Source organism: Stegostoma tigrinum, chromosome 13, assembly GCF_030684315.1.
Source record: "Stegostoma tigrinum isolate sSteTig4 chromosome 13, sSteTig4.hap1, whole genome shotgun sequence".
Classification (NCBI taxonomy): Eukaryota; Metazoa; Chordata; class Chondrichthyes; order Orectolobiformes; family Stegostomatidae; genus Stegostoma; species Stegostoma tigrinum.
In genome coordinates, this window is record NC_081366.1 from 10,323,051 (window position 1) to 10,342,171 (window position 19,121).

Below are 19,121 nucleotides of genomic sequence, written 5' to 3' on the forward strand. Positions count from 1 at the left end.
AGTGTTGTATGACTCTAGATATTTTTAGTCAACCTGTTCATAGATTGTCCCATCTGGAGCAGGTGAAAGTTGAACCCAGGCCTCCTAACGCAGAGATTACCACAGCAGAAAGATCCCCAACTCTCTGACTCTGTTATGCCTCCCTCATTGGGATCTTGCTGTGCACAATTAGCACCGAGTTTCCTACATTGCAACAATGGCTGCACTTCAGCGCACCTCAACAGGCTGCAAATCCCTCTGAGATATCAGGCAGTGAAGGGAGGTGCGAAGGGAAATGCAAATTTTTTGTAATTATACGTACTCGACCCCAATCTTAATCCTCAAATACCTGTGGGATTGGATGTTTGAGTGTGCAGTAGGTGAGCCCACCTGTATAATTTGCAGTGAGATTTTGTTTTTAAATTTTATTTGTCGCTCGCCATCTGATGGTTTCCCTTAACCCTTTCCGTTTACGCCTGAGTGTGAGGGCGCTATTCAAAATGTCAAGGCAGCTTTTTGTGTGTGTGTGTGTGTGTGTGTGAGGCTTCCAATACTGTTGCCTTGGAAACAGACTGAGGGAGAGCAGTGATGCTGAGATCGGGAAGTGGAGAGACAGAGAGGCAATAAAGCACCAACTAGTGAGTGTTTGTACAGTTCGCATTTTCTTGATCATTTTCCCACACCCCGTTTGTAGAGTGAGCCGTCAATCAAACCCAGCTCAGAGACTCCAGTGGATTTTGCAGAGAGAGACAGAGAGAACAGCAGCGTCAGTAACCTGGGAAAGACAGAGACCAGCAGGATGGCCACAATAACATGTACTCGATTCAGCGATGAATATCAGATGTATGAGGAACTGGGAAAGTAAGGAATTTGTCATTAGCAAAGCGTTGCTGTACCTTTATTTTTATGTGTGTGTTTGGCTTATTGATGGGAATGAAATGTGTAAAGACAGTATACCGTTTGGTGATTTCAGGGGTGCATTCTCCATCGTAAAACGGTGCGTTAAGATCCTCTCCGGACAGGAATATGCGGCCAAGATTATCAACACCAAGAAACTGTCTGCCAGGGGTGAGCTGTTTCACATTCTCCCTCCCTATTCACAATGTCACACACACCTTTCCCACATTCGGTCTCTGAATTGAGTCCATGTGAGGAGAGTGCTGGAACTTCAGTGGACACAGGGTGGGCTGGCTGCTCTGGAGGGGAGAAGAAGAAGGGGACAGGCAGATAGACAAACTCAGCCACAATGTTGTAGAAGTCACAGGTGTGCAGTGGGCTGAGCAGACTCATTTGGGGCTGCTTTGGGATTTTTGTGGGTCCGGGGAGAGTATGGGGTGGGCTGTTATGGGGGCTGGGAGTTGAGGGGTACGTCTCCAGCAAACCGCCAGTACTGGCATAATGGGCCGAGTGGCCACTCGTTTCGCTGTTCCTGATTCTTTAGGGAACTCTTGAGTGGCGGCGTGGAGTGGGGCTGGGGCCGTGCGATTGAGGGATTAAAATAGGCACTGCTTTTTTCACAGGAAAATTTATTCAAATCATCGAGCGCCGCATTTTTGGGAGGGGGTTGGAGAGAGACGCGCTGTGGGTAACAATTTCAAAAACGGAAGAGTCTGAAGACCTGGGAGGGTGTGGGTGCTTGGCTAAACTTTCTGAATATTACCATCCACCCCCCCCTCCCATCCTCAAAAATCAGAACAGCTCCCTTCTCCCCAAGTCTCAAGTGGCTGAAAGCGGCCCCCAGGCATCGCCCCCAACCCCGTGGGCTCATGTTAAATCCAGCTCTGATCACAGAGACAGCAGTGACCGCCCACCCTCTGTCCCGGCCTTGTTGACCCTGGGGCTGCATACCAAGGGGTAACAGAGAGTGACCACTCCGCAGCTGGGGGGCTCAGGAAGATGTTGTTCTTGAGAGGTTACACGGTACAGCTGAGGCAGGGAGCCTAAAGGGTTAACGTCACCAGTGAATCAGCACACTGGAGTCTGGGAGAGAGCAGGAATGTAAGACTCGGATTACCAGCAAGTTTTTTGCCTGTGTGTATGTGTGTGTCTGTGTGTGTGTGGAGAGAGCTGCGTTTTCTGAGCTCGGGCTCTGTGTGTGTATGCGTGTCTGTGATTGTGAGTTTTGTGTGGCTGCTGTGTGCATGTGTTTCTGTTGTGTGCTTCATTTGTGTTTGCATGTGTGTGTTTTGTGTGTGTGTCTGCTGTGTGTGCCTGTCATGTGTGTGTGTCTGTAGTGTGGGTATCTGTATATCTGTGTCTCTCTCTGTGTTTGTGTGTGTATGTATGAGGATGTGTGTTTGTGCTTCCTGAGTCCTGGCTGTGTATCTGTTGTGTGTGGGCGGTCTGTGTGTGTGCACTCGAGGAAGCTTGCTTTCTTTTGTGTGTGTGTGTGTGTGTGTGTGTGTGTGTGTGTGTGTGTCCCCATGCCCAAATCCACATTGTGTTCACTGGTTTCGTATACGCGGTTGTATAAGAAAGGCTGTGTGGGTGTGTAGATCCAACATCTACGTGTGTGTCTGTGGGGAGGGTTTTGGGTGTGTGAATAATTCCATTTGGCGAAGCATTCCTCAGAAAATAATTCCCATTCTTTTCCACACACAATGTGCCCCATCCAATGCCCCACACTCACAGACACTGTACTCCATCCATCCCCTCCCATCCTCACACACACTATAACCCTATCCAATCACACACCTTAACACACACAGTGAACCTGTTCGACTCCTCACCCTTACACACTGTACCCCATCCTCATGCACACACTGTACTCCATCAACTCCCCACTCTCACACACAGTGTACCCCATCCCACTCCCCACCCTCTCTCACACACAGTGTACCCCACCCCACTCCCCATTCTCTCACACACAGTGTACCCCATCCCCACTCCCCACCCTCTCTCACACACAGTGTACCCCATCCCCACTCCCCCACTGTCTCACACACAGTGTAGCCCTTCCCACTCCCCAGCCTCTCTCAAACACACAGTGTACCCCATCCCTCTCCCCACTCACAAACACAGTGTACACCATCCCACTCCCCACTCTCACACACAGTGTACCCCACCCCACTCCCCCACTGTCTCACACACAGTGTAGCCCTTCCCACTCCCCACCCTCTCTCAAACACACAGTGTACCCCATCCCACTCCCCACTCTCTCTCACACACACCGTGTACCCCATCCCACTCCCCACCCTCTCTCTCACACACAGTGTACAGCATCCCGCTCCCCACCCTCTCTCAAACACACAGTGTACCCCATCCCACTCCCCACCCTCTCTCACACACACCGTGTACCCCATCCCACTCCCCACCCTCTCTCTCACACACAGTGTACAGCATCCCGCTCCCCACTCTCACACACAGTGTACCCAGCCCCACTCCCCCACTGTCTCACACACAGTGTACCCCATCCCCACTCCCCATTCTCTCACACACAGTGTACCCCATCCCACTCCCCACCCTCTCTCACACACACCGTGTACCCCATCCCACTCCCCACTCTCTCTCTCACACACACAGTGCACCCCATCCCATTCCCCACTTTCTCACACACACACAGTGAAGGTAGATATGGCACAAATGTAAATGGTTTTGCAAATGTGATTAATTAATTATTTCTAATGTCATGTCAGACTGTGAGAGCTGGGGAGGGTAAATGCCTTTAGTTTTGTGAAGTTAGCTTTATCGCTTACAGCGGCAGTGGATAATGAGCTCCTGTAAATTTTATCTTATTGCCTTCTAAATGGATTCTGAGTCTTGTTTTAAAATTAAATCTCTCAATTCTGTTCAATTGATTCTCATGATTTAGCAACAGCTTTAACCACTGTTGAAATCTTTGTATGTTGTAAAAGCAAACCCCATCTGCTTCACTAGTGTGCGTTCGGGATGGAAATCTGCCATCCTTACCTGGCCTGGCCTACGTGTGACTCCAAACCCTCAGCAATTGACTCTTATCTGCTTCAAGGGCAAATAGGGATAGGCAACAAATGCTGACCTTGCCAGTGACACCCATATTCCAGGAAACAATAAAAAAGAAAGCTATCCCCTGTGGTAGCAAGTTGCACACTCATTCTGTGGGTGAAATAATTTACCTTGAATCTTATAGTGAATTCTGATTTCTGGTTTGATTTATTATTGTCGCATGTACCTAAGTACAGTGAAAAGTTCTGTTTTGCATGCAGTACAGGCAGATTATACCATACAAGTACACAAATGCAAGATCAATGTTAGATTTGAAATTAGAGAGGTCCATTCAGTAGAATAACAACAGAGAAGGAGCTGTTCTTGAACCTGTTGGCACGTTTGTATCTTCTGCCTGACAGAAGAGGTTGGAAGACAGTGCCTATTAACTATTCCTCTGTTACCCAGTCAAACCCTTTGACAATCTGGGGGACCTGTTAGGCTACTTTCCACGAACATTCCCTTTTCAAGCTGGAGAAAGCTCTAATCTTGTTTTGAAACCCAGTTTCGCTAACATACCTGCTCCTCTTGTCCATTCTGCCTGAAAACCGCACAATATTTAATGTGGTCACTGTGAACACATGGGCACTTGAAGCAGTGCTCCAGCCCTCGAACAGCACAATGCATTTACCAATCGCCTCTTCCAGCTTCTCTAGGTGAAGCGGTGTCTGATCAAAATGCATGTTTTTGACACGTCTCTCTTCAACCTATATTCGAGCATTTGCCCTTCCATTCCCTTTGCTGCTCCAGTGGGGACTGTAGATGTTCATGACTGAGGATGCCAAGACTGAGATCTCTTCCAGTCTCATCCATTGCCATCTCAAGGCCATTCATAAGAGCATTCCTGTGGTACTTGATGCTAGCCCACTTTCAATGGCTCTGTTTTCCTGATTGGCAGCTGTTTAAACTACAAATGGTAGCAGTAGAATGAGTGATTGATGAGTCACTTGTCCTGTGCATATCAATTGCACCCAGGCAATTACCATGGAAATTGGAATAAAATGCTCAGAAAGTGGATGAAATATTGTGTGCTTTGTGTGGGATGTGTAAATGGGCCAAGAAAGTGCCCACCCACACATGAGAGTGTGGGCGTGTGAAGCCATTCCCAGCGAATCTGGGAGATCACAATCTGAGCAAGTCTTGCTTTATTTCTTGCATGCTTGTTTTTGCCTGTGTTGGAATTTGTTTGCTATTGGGGAAATAAAAGATCACATATTTACAATAAGGAGCTCTTTGTGGAGTAAATGTTGAAAATTTAATGGGCTTAAGCTGCTCACCAGCCCCGATTTTCCCAACTCTGAATCAGTTCCTTGCCCGATTGCATTCCTGTGAAACACTCAAAGTGTTTCACAATGTTAAAGTCACTATATAAATGCACACTGCTGTTGCTATGGGAACCAGCGAATGTTTTCTGTTTAGCTATTTCTGGATAAATCTGTCTCGTTTTTGTTGCATTTAACAGGAAGTGGTGGTGAAGTTGTAACGTCACCAGGCTAACAAGCAAATGTTCAAGGGATAGGGACTCAAATACCCCCATGGCAAATGGTGAAATTTGAATCCAATAAAATCTGGAATAGAGTGCAATTAATTACCATTTTTAAAAATAGATCTGGTTCATTAATCTGCCATCCTTAGCTGGCCTGACCTCCATGTGACTCCAGTCACGCAGTAATGTGTTTGATTCTGAATTGGCCATGCCAGCAACGTTCCTGTGAATGAATGGGGACGAGGAAAAGGGAATAGAGTAATCGCATAGTAACAGATCACTCAGACTCGTCATGTCACACACACACACACACACACACACACACACACACACACACACACACACACACACACACATAGCTGAGCAAACATCTTTCGTCACAGACTCCAAACATTAAAGACATTCAAAGGACTCTCAATTATTTAGCAACCTTTGTGACCTTCGCTATACAATCAGAGAAATACTTTTGAACCATGGACGTTGTTATAATGTTGAAAGTGCAGTAATTAATAGGTGCAGAGCAATCTCCCACAAGAGACAATGGGATAGATGACAAGACAATCCATTTCTGTTTGAAAATCAGGGCAAAGGGTAAATTGAACTTCCTTTATTGAGTTTTCCTTGATGAGGTAGCAGATTGGATTGATGAGGTTAATGATGTGATTGTCAGTAAGAAAGCCAGGAGTGAGATAGGTGAAACTTCTTTAGTCAGAAAGCTGTTAGGATTTGGAATGAGCTGCCTGGGAGAGTGAGAGAAGCGGATTCCAAACGAGGTTTCAAAAAAGAGAGTCGGGTATATATTTCAAAGTGTTGAATTTAGTGGGCCTAGAGATAGGGCTGGAGATTGAGACTAGCTAGGTAGCTCTTTCAGGAGCCAGCACAGACACTAGAGTTGAATGGCCTCCATCTGTACTATAACATTCATTGATTCTATGATGTGTGTTGTCTTCCAACAGGTTCTTGATTCAGTGCCGAGTAACAGATTTGTGACAAAAGTTAAAGTTTGTGGAATAAAGAGTTCAGTGACAACCTGGATGCAAAATTGACTGAGTGACAGGAAACCAAATAGTGGCTAACAATTACTTTTCAGACTGAGGGAAGGTTTATAACGGTGCTCCTCAGGGTTTAGCAATCAAACCCCCTGTTCTTCCTGACACAGACTCATAATTTAGATCTTCATGCACAATTTCACAATTTACAGATGGTATGAAACTTGGAAGCATTGAGAACCATGAAGAATGTAATGTAGAACTTCAAAAGGACCATCGACAGGTTGGCGCAGTGGATAGACAAGTGGGAGATGAAATTTAATGGAGAGAAATGTGAAGTGATTAATTTTGATCAGTAGGACACAAAGAGACAGCTGTAAAGAGGTAGGAGCATAGGGACCTGGTTGCACATATGTATAAATCACTGAAGGTGACAGGACTAATGGAAACCGTAGTTAATAAAACATATATGATTTTGGGCTTTAACAATGGGGCATAGATGACAAAAACCACAAGTTGTATTAAACTGTGTGAACACTTTGGATAAATTGATTGGTATGGGGGTCAAGGGTTATGGGGAGAAGGCAGGAGAATAGGATTGAGAAAGATGGGCCAAATGGCCTGCTTCTGCTCTGATTTCTTGTGGATTCAGCTGGACGAATCCATCTAGCTATGGGCATTACTCTTTAGGAAAGGCGTTAAGTTATTAGAAAAGGTGCAGAAAAGATTTGTGAGTACATTTCCAGGAATGAAGGAATTTTAGTTACAGAGAAGAATGGGAGAAGTTCAGAGTGTTGCCCTTGGAGAAGAGAAGGCTGAGAGGAGCTTTGATAGCAATGGTCAAAATCGTAAGACGTTGAGACAGAACAGCTCGGGAGAAACTAATCCTCCTGGTGGAAGAATTGATGCTGACAGGTCAGTTGCAAATGAAGCAATTGTGACATGAGGACAGACTGTCTCCAAACAGTGAGTGGCTTGAATCTGGAATGTATAGTCTGAGTGTGTGTTCGAGGCAGGATCTGTCGAGGCTTGCAAAGACAATGGGCTCATCATCTGCAAATGATAAATTGTGGAACTGTAGGGAAAAGGTGAGGGAGTGGCAGAAGGCAAATGGTTATTTTGGGGTGGAGGATATGAACAGCATAGACATGACAGACCAAATAGTGTCCTTCTGTGCTGTAGCCATTCTGTGATTCTTTGAGAACCCCTTTGCTCCTGTTTGTTCAGAGGCCATCGGATCGTTTACATGTACCTGGAAGAGCAAATGTGACCCTAAGTTCATGCAAAAGACACAAGAGTGAGGAGTGGCCAATTTTTTTTAATATGTTTTCATCGGATTGGGCATCATTGACAGGGCAAGGATCTATTGTCAATCCCTAATTAAGCTTGAAATAAATGGCTTGCCAGACCATTTCGGAGGGCATTTGGGAGTCAACCAGATTGTTGGGGGCCTGGAGTCACGAGTAGGCCAGACTGGGTAAGGACAGCAGATTACCTTCCTTAAAGGGCATTAGGGAACCATGGTAAGTTTTTTTTAACAAGAAATTATAGCTTCATAATCAAGATTGCTTTGTGTTTCAGGTTTTAATTGCAACTTAAATTCCACCAGCTGCCATGGTAGGATTTGAACCCATGTACCCGGGGCTTAATGCAGTACCAGACCCGTGATATTACCACTACTAGTCTCCTACATAATGACGCTTATAGCTGCACACCCAACTCTGTCCCTTTTATCAGCAGAATGATTGAACCAAAGGACTTTGTTACCCCATGTACCAGGAGAGGGTGTGGGTACCCTGTCATTAAGATGTATTCAGACTATAAGAGAAACTACAGGAACCCACATGAGCCAAATTAGGATGCAACTTGTGTCTGACCATTATGGACGAAGACCCACACTAAAAGCAACCCCAGCTCAAGTTTAACACAGTCGGGAGCTATCAGCTGACTTTCATCCAATATACATTTCTGCTTCCACCTCCATGACATTGTCTAATTCCAAACCCGCCTCTGTCGATCTGCTGCGGAGTCTCCTGTACATCATTTTTCTACCTCCAGACTCCATTACAGCAATGATTTCTGTCTCACACCTTCTGTAAACTTGGGCTCTCCTCCACACCTCTGCTGGTCTGTGCCCTTTGGTCTACAGTGGCTTCCAGTCTCACTTTGTTTATAAATCCTTAAGTGGCCCTGTCACTCTCATAGATCCGCAATGGTGTAGAAAGAGGCTATTCAATCCATCAAGTCAGCACTGACCCTCCAAAGTACATCCCATCCACACTGAGCACCCACCCTTTTCCCATATTTATCCTGGCTAATTCACCAAGCCTGAAAACTACAGGGCAAGTTAGCATGGCCAGTCCACTTAAACTGCACACCTTTTGAATTTTGGGAGGAAACTGGAGCACCTGGAGAAAACCCACGCAGACACGGGGAGAATGTGCAAACTCCACGCAAGCAGTAGTAGGAGTCTGGAATCAAATCCGGATCTCTGGTGCTGTGAGGCAGCAGTACTAACCTCTGAAATGTAACCTTTCTAACCTCCCCGATCCCCCACAACTCTCTGAGAATTTTGCACGTCGACAATTCCATCCTCTTCCACACCTTCATCTTCTTATTGCCACCTGTGTTGCCATATCATCAGCTGCCTACCCTCCAAGTTCAAGAACTCCATCCCAAAATCTCTGCATCCGTCAACTTCTTGCTCTCACTTCACAATGCCCCTTTAAAACTTGCCCTTCGGACAAGCTCTGAGGAAAGGTCACTAGACCTGAAATGTTGACTCTGTTTTTTCCTTCACAGATGCTGCCAGACCTGCTGAACTTTTCCAGCAACTTTGTTTTTGCTTGTTTGACCAAGCTGAAGTAAGGTGTGACGGTGGTAGCGTCATTGGACAAGTAATCTATAGGCCCAGGCTAATGCTGTGGCCTGCATATGACTCCAGACCACAGCAATATGGTTGACTCTTAATTGTTCTCTGAGATAGCCCTAGCAAGCCACCCAGATCAAGGACAATCAGAGATAAACAATGTATGCTCGTCTTGCAGAGACACCCACTTCTCATGAAAGAATAAACAGAGAAGTTGACCTCATGGATCCTTCTATAAGAATATAAGGGCTCAGAACAGCAATAGACCCTTCAGTCCCTCCAGCCTGCTGCAATATTTACTATGATCATGGCTAGTCTCATCTCGGCCTCAACTCCATTTTCACACCCGCTCGCCGTAACTGTTTAACCCATTACAGATTAAAAATCTGTCTGTCCCCTTCAGTTTATTCAGTGTCCACACATCTACCCGACTCTGGGATAGTGAATGCTACAGGTTCATGACCCTTTGAGAGATTCCTCCTCATCTATGACCTATCATTTTAGCTGTCTACTTTGTCAATCCCTTTTTTGCATCTTGTATACCTAAATTAGATCTCCTCTTATCTTTCTAAACACTAATGAATATGAGCCTAAACTGTGCAATGTCTCTATGGTTCTCTATAGTCCTCTCTCTGTTGGCCTTCCATGTGTTTGATACTGTTGCTGTGAACAGGGCACATTTCGCTATGTGAAGAGCACTATGTACTCGTATGTTTTTGAACAGAAGGAGTCCCAACATCAGTTATTCAATTGGCTTTGCATATGTTCATGGTAAAAATGATACAGGACGGATCAGGTTATTACCTCAAAACAGGAGTATTAATCTAGAAACACCCATCAGGCAATTAAATCTGGGGAGGCAATGGTCTAGTGGTATTATCGCTAAACTATTAATCCAGAAACTCAGATAATGTTCTCGCAACCCAGGTTCAAATCCTGCCACAGCACATAATTGAAATTGAATTCAATAAAGAATCTGGAATTAAGAGTCTGACGATGACCATGAAATCAATTGTTGGTAAAACCCATCTGGTTCACAGATGTCGCTTAGGGAAAGGAATCTGCCACCTTTATCTGGTCTAGCCTACATGTGACTCCAAACCCACAGCAATGTGGTTGACACTTAGCTGCCCTCTGGACAATTCAGGAAGGGCAACAAACGCTGGCCTAGCCATAGATGCCCGCATCCCATGAGTGAATAAATAAAAATGGCTGGCAATAGAGAATGTACATGGATTGTGCATTGGAATTAAATTATTAGGGATGGATCATGTTAGACATGAGTATACACATCCTATGAAAGGATTAAAAGTGATGAGCTGAATTGAAAAGTGTTAATATGGTATTATTAATCTTTTGAGGGAACAGTCCACACAAACATGCCAACCCCCAAAGTTAATCAAACAAAATTCTAGATGTTCATCTTGCCCATTCCACACCTACCTGTTGATCCAAATGCTGCTTTTCTGCTCCCCGGGTCCTGTCTGCTAATATTACGCAGTTAATTTGGTGAACTCAGCTATCCCCATCACTTCTCATGTGATCTCCATTCAACTCTGTGTACGGTTTCTTTTTGGAAGAGTTTATCACCATGCTATCTTCTGCATAAAAATTGTAGGCTAATGCTCACACTGAATAAGGAAAGACAATATAGATGGCTCAGGGAGGATTACTGCACCTCCTTCTTATGAATCCTATCAGCGTCCAGAAAAGAACACATCCTACAAGATTGGCACAAACTGGGTATAGAAATCACCAGCCAGAGAGTGGTGAATCTATGGAATTCACTGCCACAGAAGGCTGTGGAGGTCAGATCATTGAATACATTTAGGACTGAGATCGATAGGTTCTTGATTATCAAGGAGATCAAGGGCTATGGGGAGAAAGCAGGAGAATTGGGCTGAGGTACTTATCAGCCACGATTGAATGGCAGAGCAGACTCGATGGGCCGATTTCTGCTCCTGTGTCTAATGGTCTTAAAGGTTTGTTGGATCAAATGGTCTCTTTCTGTATCACACTATGATATAGCTCTTTTTGAAGTGTTGAAGAAAATTTTTAAATGTTGAATGTCACGCTAAATGAGAGATGCAAAACAGACATTGCCATTTTTATTTAGCCAACGCAGTCATTTTGAGAGAATTGCATTATTTGAATATTCTTAACATTAGCAACCATTATCATGTACAATACTCTGTGAAATGTCATTATTTGTCTGACTTGACATGCTAAATGGTTTTATGAGATATGCAGCACTAAGCTAATGGAATTTCTAAATGAATAGAAGCTTTTTTTAGTCAGAAGGATTCCGGGCTGAATTAAACTGTCCGCAAGTAAACAGTTGCATTGAGAATTTAACAATAATTACCGGTGAAGAATTCTGACTCTTATTTCTGCTGAAATAGCTGTTCATCTTTGAGATTGATCTAATTTCTGGGCAGACCATTCAACCAAGAACAGATTTGTTATCTTTAAACTTGTACATTAATGAGGTACAAAATGACCAGCCACATATCCACTGTGTTTAAATGCTTGTTACTTACTGTTCTTAAACCTCAAAAGCATTTCAGAGTTTCAGAATTTTTGAAGTGTGAAAAGAATGGGGAGCACAGTTTTCCTAGCTGACGTTGTGCCTTCAACTACCATCGACAAATCACTTAAATGCTTCTTATCTCCTAATTTTCTGTCTCCAAATGCCGCTGCATTCTCCGATAAAGCTCAGCTCCCAAAAGTCATTCAGTGGATGTCAAGCGATTTTAAAGTGTATCTGAATTTCACCAATTGCAAATCAGTCTTCTTTTCCTTTCCTCGATCTGTTGGTTCAACTGGTGGCATCTGTGCCCATTGGTCTATCCTGCTTCCGATTCCCCTGTCACCCTACAGCACTCTGAGATCCCTGCATATCTCCAACTCTGGCCTCTTGCTCACCCCCATGTTTTCCTTTCTTTCACCATTAGTGATGATGTCTGAAATTATCGCTGCTCCGAGCCCTGGGAATTCTAATCCTGAGCCTTTCCTCTTCATCGTGGGCCGTGGGTATTTCTGGCACAGTTGACATTGATTGCCCATCCCCTATTGCTCTCGTGAAGATAGGTGTGAACTGTCTTCTAGGTGAAAGGATGAACTGTGAAGAGGATGCAGAGGGACTTCAGTGTGATTTGGGTCAGTGATCAGATGAAATATGATGTGGAAGATGTGAAGATATCCAGCCATGAAAACACGAAGGTCTGAAAGACAATAATATGGAAAGAAGGAGATGCAGCGAGACCTCAATTTCCATATCCACCATCCACTGAAAGTAAGCAACAGATACAGCAGGCAGTGAACAAGGCAAAAAGGATCTGCACTTGATGGAGTTTAGAAGGATGAGGGGGGATCTGATTGAAACTTATTTATGTCAAAAAAAACACTGAGAGGCCTGGATAGAGCGGATGTGGAGAAGAGTTTTCAGCTTGTCGGAGTGACTCGGACCTGAGGACACATACTCAGACTTCAGGATTGACAATTTAGAATTGAGATGAAGAAGAGTTTCCTCAGTCTGAAGGTGGTGAATCTGTGGAACTGATCACCACAGAAGGTTGTGGAGGTCAAGTCATTGAGTGTACTGAAGACAGAGATAGATAGGTCCTTGACCGGTTAGGGGAAGAAGGTAGGAGAATGGGATGGAGAAGCATATCAGCCATGATTGAATGGCAGAGCTGACTTAATGGACCAAATGGCCTAATTCTGCTCCTATAAATGGCCTAATTTTGCTGCTATACCTTGTAGTCATAGTGAGAGGATTTGGAGCAGGAATGTCTTGTTGCAATTGTGCAGGGCCTTGTAAAGAGTACACCTGGTGTATTGTGTGCAGTTTTGGTCTCCTTATCCAAGGAAGCTTCTTCTGGCTATGGAGGGAGTGCAACAAAGGTTTACCAGACTCATTCCTGAGATAGCAAGATTGACATCTGGAGAGAGACTGGTTCCGTTAGGGTTATATTCACGGGTGCTTAGAAGAATGAAGAGGGATCTCATAGAAATTTATAAAATTCTAACAGAACTAGACAGGGTAAATGCAAGAAGGATGTTCCTGATAACCAAGGAGCCTAGAACCGGAGTCACAGTTCACGATTACTAGGCTATTTAGGTCATAGACTCACAGAGTCATACAGCACAGAAACAGACCTGTCAGTCCAACTGATTCTGAGGAAAAAGACACTGACTACTCACCCTATCCATGCCCCGCATGATTTTATTAACCTCTGTAAGGTCAACCCTCAGCCTCCGACAGTCCAGGGAAAAAATCTCCAGCCTCTACCTCACTCCATATCTCAAACTCTGCAGCCCCAGAATCAACCTGGTCAATCTTGTCTGTGCTGTCTCAAGCATAACAACGTCATTCCTATAGAAGGACGACAATAATTGAATGCAGTATTCTAAAAGTACCTTCATAAATGTCGTATATAGCATCAACATAATGTCCTAACTCCTATAAGTAATGTTCTGACCAATGAAAGCAAGCATGCTAAATGTCTTCTTCACCACCCTGTCTACCTGCAACTCCAATTTCCAGGAGCAATGCACCTGCACCCCCAGGTCCCTTTGTTCAGCAACACTCTTCAGGGTCCCACCTTGAACTGTATAAGCCCTGCCCTGGTTTGCCTCACATTTATTGGAATTAAATTCTGCCTGCCACTCTTCGGCCCACTGGCCCGTCTGATCAAGGTCTCATTGTACTCTGAGATAATCTTTTTCGCTGTCCATCACACCACCTATTTTGGTGTCATCTGCAAACTTGCTAGCCATGCCTCCTATGTTCACATTCAAATCATTTATATAAATGACGAAAAGCAGTGGACCCAGCTGCAAACCTTGTGGCACACAGCTGGTCACAGGTCTCAAGTCAGAAATTCAACTCTCCACCACCACCTTCTGTCTCCTATTTTTGAGCCAATTTTGTATCCAGTTGGTTCACTCTCCCTGGTTCCCATGAGACCTAACCTTACTATGTAGTCTCGCATCCAGAACCTCGTTGAACACTTTGCTGAAGTCCATATAGACAACACCTACCAGTTTGCCTTCATCAATCTTCTTTGCCACCTCTTCAAAAAGCTCAGTCAAGTTAGTGAGACACAATTTCCCACACAAAGCCATCCCAAGACTAACCACCTAGAAACTGATGTCCATTTCAAGCCCACCGACTCCCACAGCTACCTAGAATACACCTCCTCCCACCCACCCTCCTGAAAAATTTCCATTCCCTATTCTCAATTCCTTCACCTCCGCCACATCTGCTCCCAGGATGAGGCATTCCACTCCCGCACATCCCAGATGTCCGCATTCTTCAAGGACCGCAACTTCCCCCCCGCAGTGGTTGAAAACGTCCTTGACCGTGTCTCCTGCATTTCCCGGAACACATCCCTCACACCCCGCTCCTGCAATAACGCCCAAAGAGAATCCCCCTAGTCCTCACATACCACCCCACCAACCTCCAGATACAATGCATCATCCTCCGACACTTCCACCATCTACAATCTGACCCCACCACACAAGACATTTTTCCATCCCCACCCTTGTCTGCTTCCGGAGAGACCACTCTCTCCGTGACTCCCTTGTCCGCTCCACACTCCCCTCCAACCCCACCACATCCGGCACCTTCCCCTGCAACCGCAGGAAATGCTACACTTGCCCCCACACCTCCTCCCTCACCCCCATCCCAGGCCCCAAGATGACTTTCCACATTAAGCAGAGGTTCACCTGCACGTCTGCCAATGTGGTATACTGCATCCATTGTACCCGGTGTGGCTCCCTCTACATTGGGGAAACCAAGCGGAGGCTTGGGGACCGCTTTGCAGAACACAATAAACAACTGCACGTCCCAGTTACGAACCATTTTAACTCCCCCTCCCATTCCTTAGATGACATGTCCATCCAGGAACAGCAACTCATATTCCGCTTGGGAACCCTGCAGCGCAATGGTATCAATGTGGACTTCACAAGCTTCAAAATCTCCCCTTCCCCCCACTGCATCCCAAAACCAGCCCAGCTCGTCCCTGCCTCCCTAACCTGTTCTTGCTCTCACCCATCCCCTCCTCCCACCTCAAGCCGCACTTCCATTTCCTACCTACTAACCTCATCCCACCTCCTTGACCTGTCCGTCCTCCTCAGACTGACCTATCCCCTCCCCACTTCCCCACCTATACTGTCCTCTCCACCTATTTTCTCATCCATCCATCTTCGGTCCGCCTCCCCCTCTCTCCCTATTTATTTCAGAACCCTCTCCCCATCCCCCTTTTCTGATGAAGGGTCTCGGCCCGAAACATCAGCTTTTATGCACCTGAGATGCTGCTTGGCCTGCTGTGTTCATCCAGCTCCACACTTCGTTATCCAAGACTATCCCTAATCAGTCCTTCTCTTTTCATATGCAACTAAATCCTGCCCCTCAGAATTCCCTCCAACAACTTAACCACTACTGATGTAAGGCTCACTAGTGTATAGTTCCCTGGCTTTTCCTTACAACCTTTCTTTAAGAATGACATCACCTTAGCCAACGTCCAATCCTGTGGCACCTCGCTTGTGGCTACCAATGATACAAATATCTCAGCAAGTGGCCCAGCAATCTCTCCCCTGGCTTCCCACAAAGTTCTGAGAAATATCTAATCAGGCCCTGAGGATTTATTTACTTTTATATGTTTAAAGATGCCAATACTTCCTCTTCTGTAATATGAATTCTTTTCAAATCATTACTACTTATTTCCCGAAGTTCCCTAGCTTCTTCGTCCTTCTGCACAGTAAAAACTGAGAGAAAACATCCTGGGATGATGAAGAGAAATTTATTCACCGTAGGGAGCCACAGAGTTATCGAATTCCCACAGTATGGAAGCAGGCCATTCAACCCATTGAGTCCACACTGAAGAGCATCCCACCCAGAACCATCCCCCTTCCCTATCCCTGAAACTCTGCATTTCTCATGTTTAACCCACCTAACCTGCACCTCCCTGCACACTATGAGCAATTGAACATGGCCAATTGACCTAAACTGCACATCCTTGGACATCTTTCATCAGGGAAAGGTGACTCTGTAGAATTCTCTGCCACAGACTGTGTTTGAGGCCAAAACAATGAATGTTTTCAAGAATATATTAGAGATGGTTCTTAGGGCTAAAGGAATTAAAGGGGTTAGCGAGAAAGTGAGAACAGGATACTGGTTTGGATGAAAACAGGAGCAAAAACAAACTTGCGGGAAAAGCTCAGCAGGTCTGGCAGCATCTGTGGAGGAGAAGAGGTCAGGTCCAGTGACCCTTCCTCAGAACTGTTGAGTTCTGAGGAAGGGTCGCCTGATCTGAAACATTAACTCTGTTTCCTCCTTCACAGATGCTACCAGACCTACTGAACTGTTCCAGCAAGTTTGTTTTTGCTCCTGATTTACAGCATCCGCAGTTCTTTTGGTTTTTATTCACTGAGTTGGATGATCAGCTCTGAGCGTATTGAACGGTGGTGCAGGTTCCAACGGCTGAATGGCCTACTCCTGTTCCTAATTTCTATGTTTCAACATATTTTGAACCATTCTAATTTGTATGGCATATGTATGGCTACAAGAAGGGGTTCCAGGGAGTTTGACTCTCTGACAATGAGGGTACAGTTGATATACTTCCAAGTAGTGATAGTGTGCAACTGAGAAGGGAATTTGCACCTATGCCTGCTGTCCTGAGGTGCTGGAGGACTTGACTTGGAGGGTGCTGTTGAAGAAGCTTTGATGAGTTTTTGCGATGCATCTTGTACACTGCGCAGTTGTTCTATAATAAATAGCATTGCGGCAGATTATCTACTTGTGGGCCCTTAGTGTGCACAATATGATGAGTGTTTTCAACATACAATCGTGACTACTTTTCAAAAATTACTTTGAAAAAAATCTAATCATTTCACAGGATGTGGGCTCAACTGGCTGGACCAGAATTTATTTCCTGTCCCTAATTGCCCTGAGCAGTTTTCTGGAGTAGCCTCATGCTGAGTGAGGGTGCACCCACAATGATGTTTTGGAGGGATTCCAGGAAATTACTCAGTAACCATGAGAGATCAGTGATATATTTCCACGGCTGAATGGACAGTGATTTGGAGGGAAACTTGATGGTGTTGCCATATATCTGCTGACTTTCTCCTATTGGTTGTAGAGGTTGCAGGTTTGGAAAGTGCTGGAGAAGGAGGCTGGTTGAGTTGTTACAATGCATTTTTAGATGGCACCCACGCTAACACTGTGTGTGACTGTGGCAAGAATACATGTTGAACGCAGAAGATGTGGTACCAATCAATGGGACATCCATCCTGGATGACACTGAGCTTCTTGAGCATTGTTGGAGCCGTGTTCAGTCAGAAAAGTAGAAAGATTTCCATCACACTCCTGAGTTGTGCCCTGTAGATGGTGGGCAATTGCAGTGAGAGGAGGTGAGTTATTCACTGTAGCATTTCCAGCCTTTGATTTGCTGTTCTTAACCGTAGTATTATGTGGCTGTAAAGCACTTTTGGATATCCCAAGAATGAGAGAGGAACATATAAAGTCAATCTCTATCTTTCTGGGCCACTCAAGTGAAAGTTTAATTTATGTGACCCCTTTTCAACTCAACACACATCTATCTTGACAGAAAGCTGTAGCCTTTCGGCTTTGTGAGAGTCTTGACTTGCGTAGCTCACGTCTGATGGTAGGAGAACAAAAACGCGAGCATAGAAAAATTAAGATAACAAGGTGTAGGGCTGGATGAATGCAGCAGAAAAGCTGATGCTTCAGGTCCAGACCCTTCTTCAGAAATTGCATCTGAAGAAGGGTCGAGGCCCGAAATGTCAGCTTTCCTGCTCCTCTGATGCTGCTTGGCCTGCTGTGTTCATCCAGCTCTACACCTTGTTACCTCAGACTCCAGCATCGGTAGTTCCTGCTATCACAGAAAAATTGAGACTGTCCATCAAACTCAGCAGCAACACCAAGCTGGAACTAACTTTTCTAATCCCATTCTCCTGTCCATCTTTGATATGGAGGTGCTTGGACTCGGGTGGACAAGGTCAGAAATCACAGGATACCAGTGTGTAGTACAACAGGTTTATTTGAAAACACATGCTTTCAGAGCCTCAGGCTCTTTCAGGTGTTAGTGAGAGAAGTAGTATCAGACACAGAATTTACAAGTAAATGATCAAAGGTTCACGCCATTGATAAAGATGTACCTAAGATGCTGTTAAATCTTTAATCAGTTAGAAGGTTTTAATTGATTAATTTGTATATGTAACTCCTGGAATTCCTTTCAAGTAATAGTCCTGCGAGAATTGTAAGTTTTATCAGCTTGACAAAGAGATGACATGTTAGGTCAGGCAATGCATGCTTCCTTGTTTAGAATCTGTTTGTGTATAGTTTGGAAGACTGGTTTTATTTCTAAAGTAGGAATTTATAAAACACAATATTGACTGACTGTCTATAAATTTTGTGCTTTTTGAACAAAATAAAATGTATCTGCAAATATGAATTCACGCCATAGATTTATGTGTGTGTGCGCGTGTATGCATGTGCTCGTGTGTGAGCGTGCACTTGTATATAACCTGGTGTCATGTGATTCCTGTCTATGCTGCCATGACTCAATAAGCTTATACACTTGGTTATCTAAATCTCTATTAAATGCTATTAATGACTTTGGCTTCAGTAGGCACTTGTGACAAAAGTTACCAACTAGTTATTTGGCTTAACGCAATCTACCTACCCTCTCAAAGTCACGATAAAGGGGAAAGGTGCCACAATCTACCACCTTCAACACGTATTCTCGCCACAGTCACACACAGTGTTAGCGTGGGTGTCATCTAAAAATGCATTGCAACAACTCAA

General features: G+C 44.8%; 1 protein-coding gene across 1 annotated transcript in view; it reads left to right on the top strand.

Annotated features, from left to right (window-relative positions):
* Positions 1-515: 515 nt before the first annotated feature.
* LOC125458180 (calcium/calmodulin-dependent protein kinase type II subunit alpha) overlaps positions 516-19,121 on the top strand; it is a 230,534-nt gene continuing 211,928 nt past the window's right edge. The window contains exons 1-2 of the mRNA XM_048543163.2: positions 516-840; positions 953-1,047. Of these exons, the coding sequence (XP_048399120.1) occupies positions 779-840; positions 953-1,047 (157 nt within the window). The 5' untranslated portion in view covers positions 516-778. The remainder of the gene's footprint in view (positions 841-952; positions 1,048-19,121) is intronic.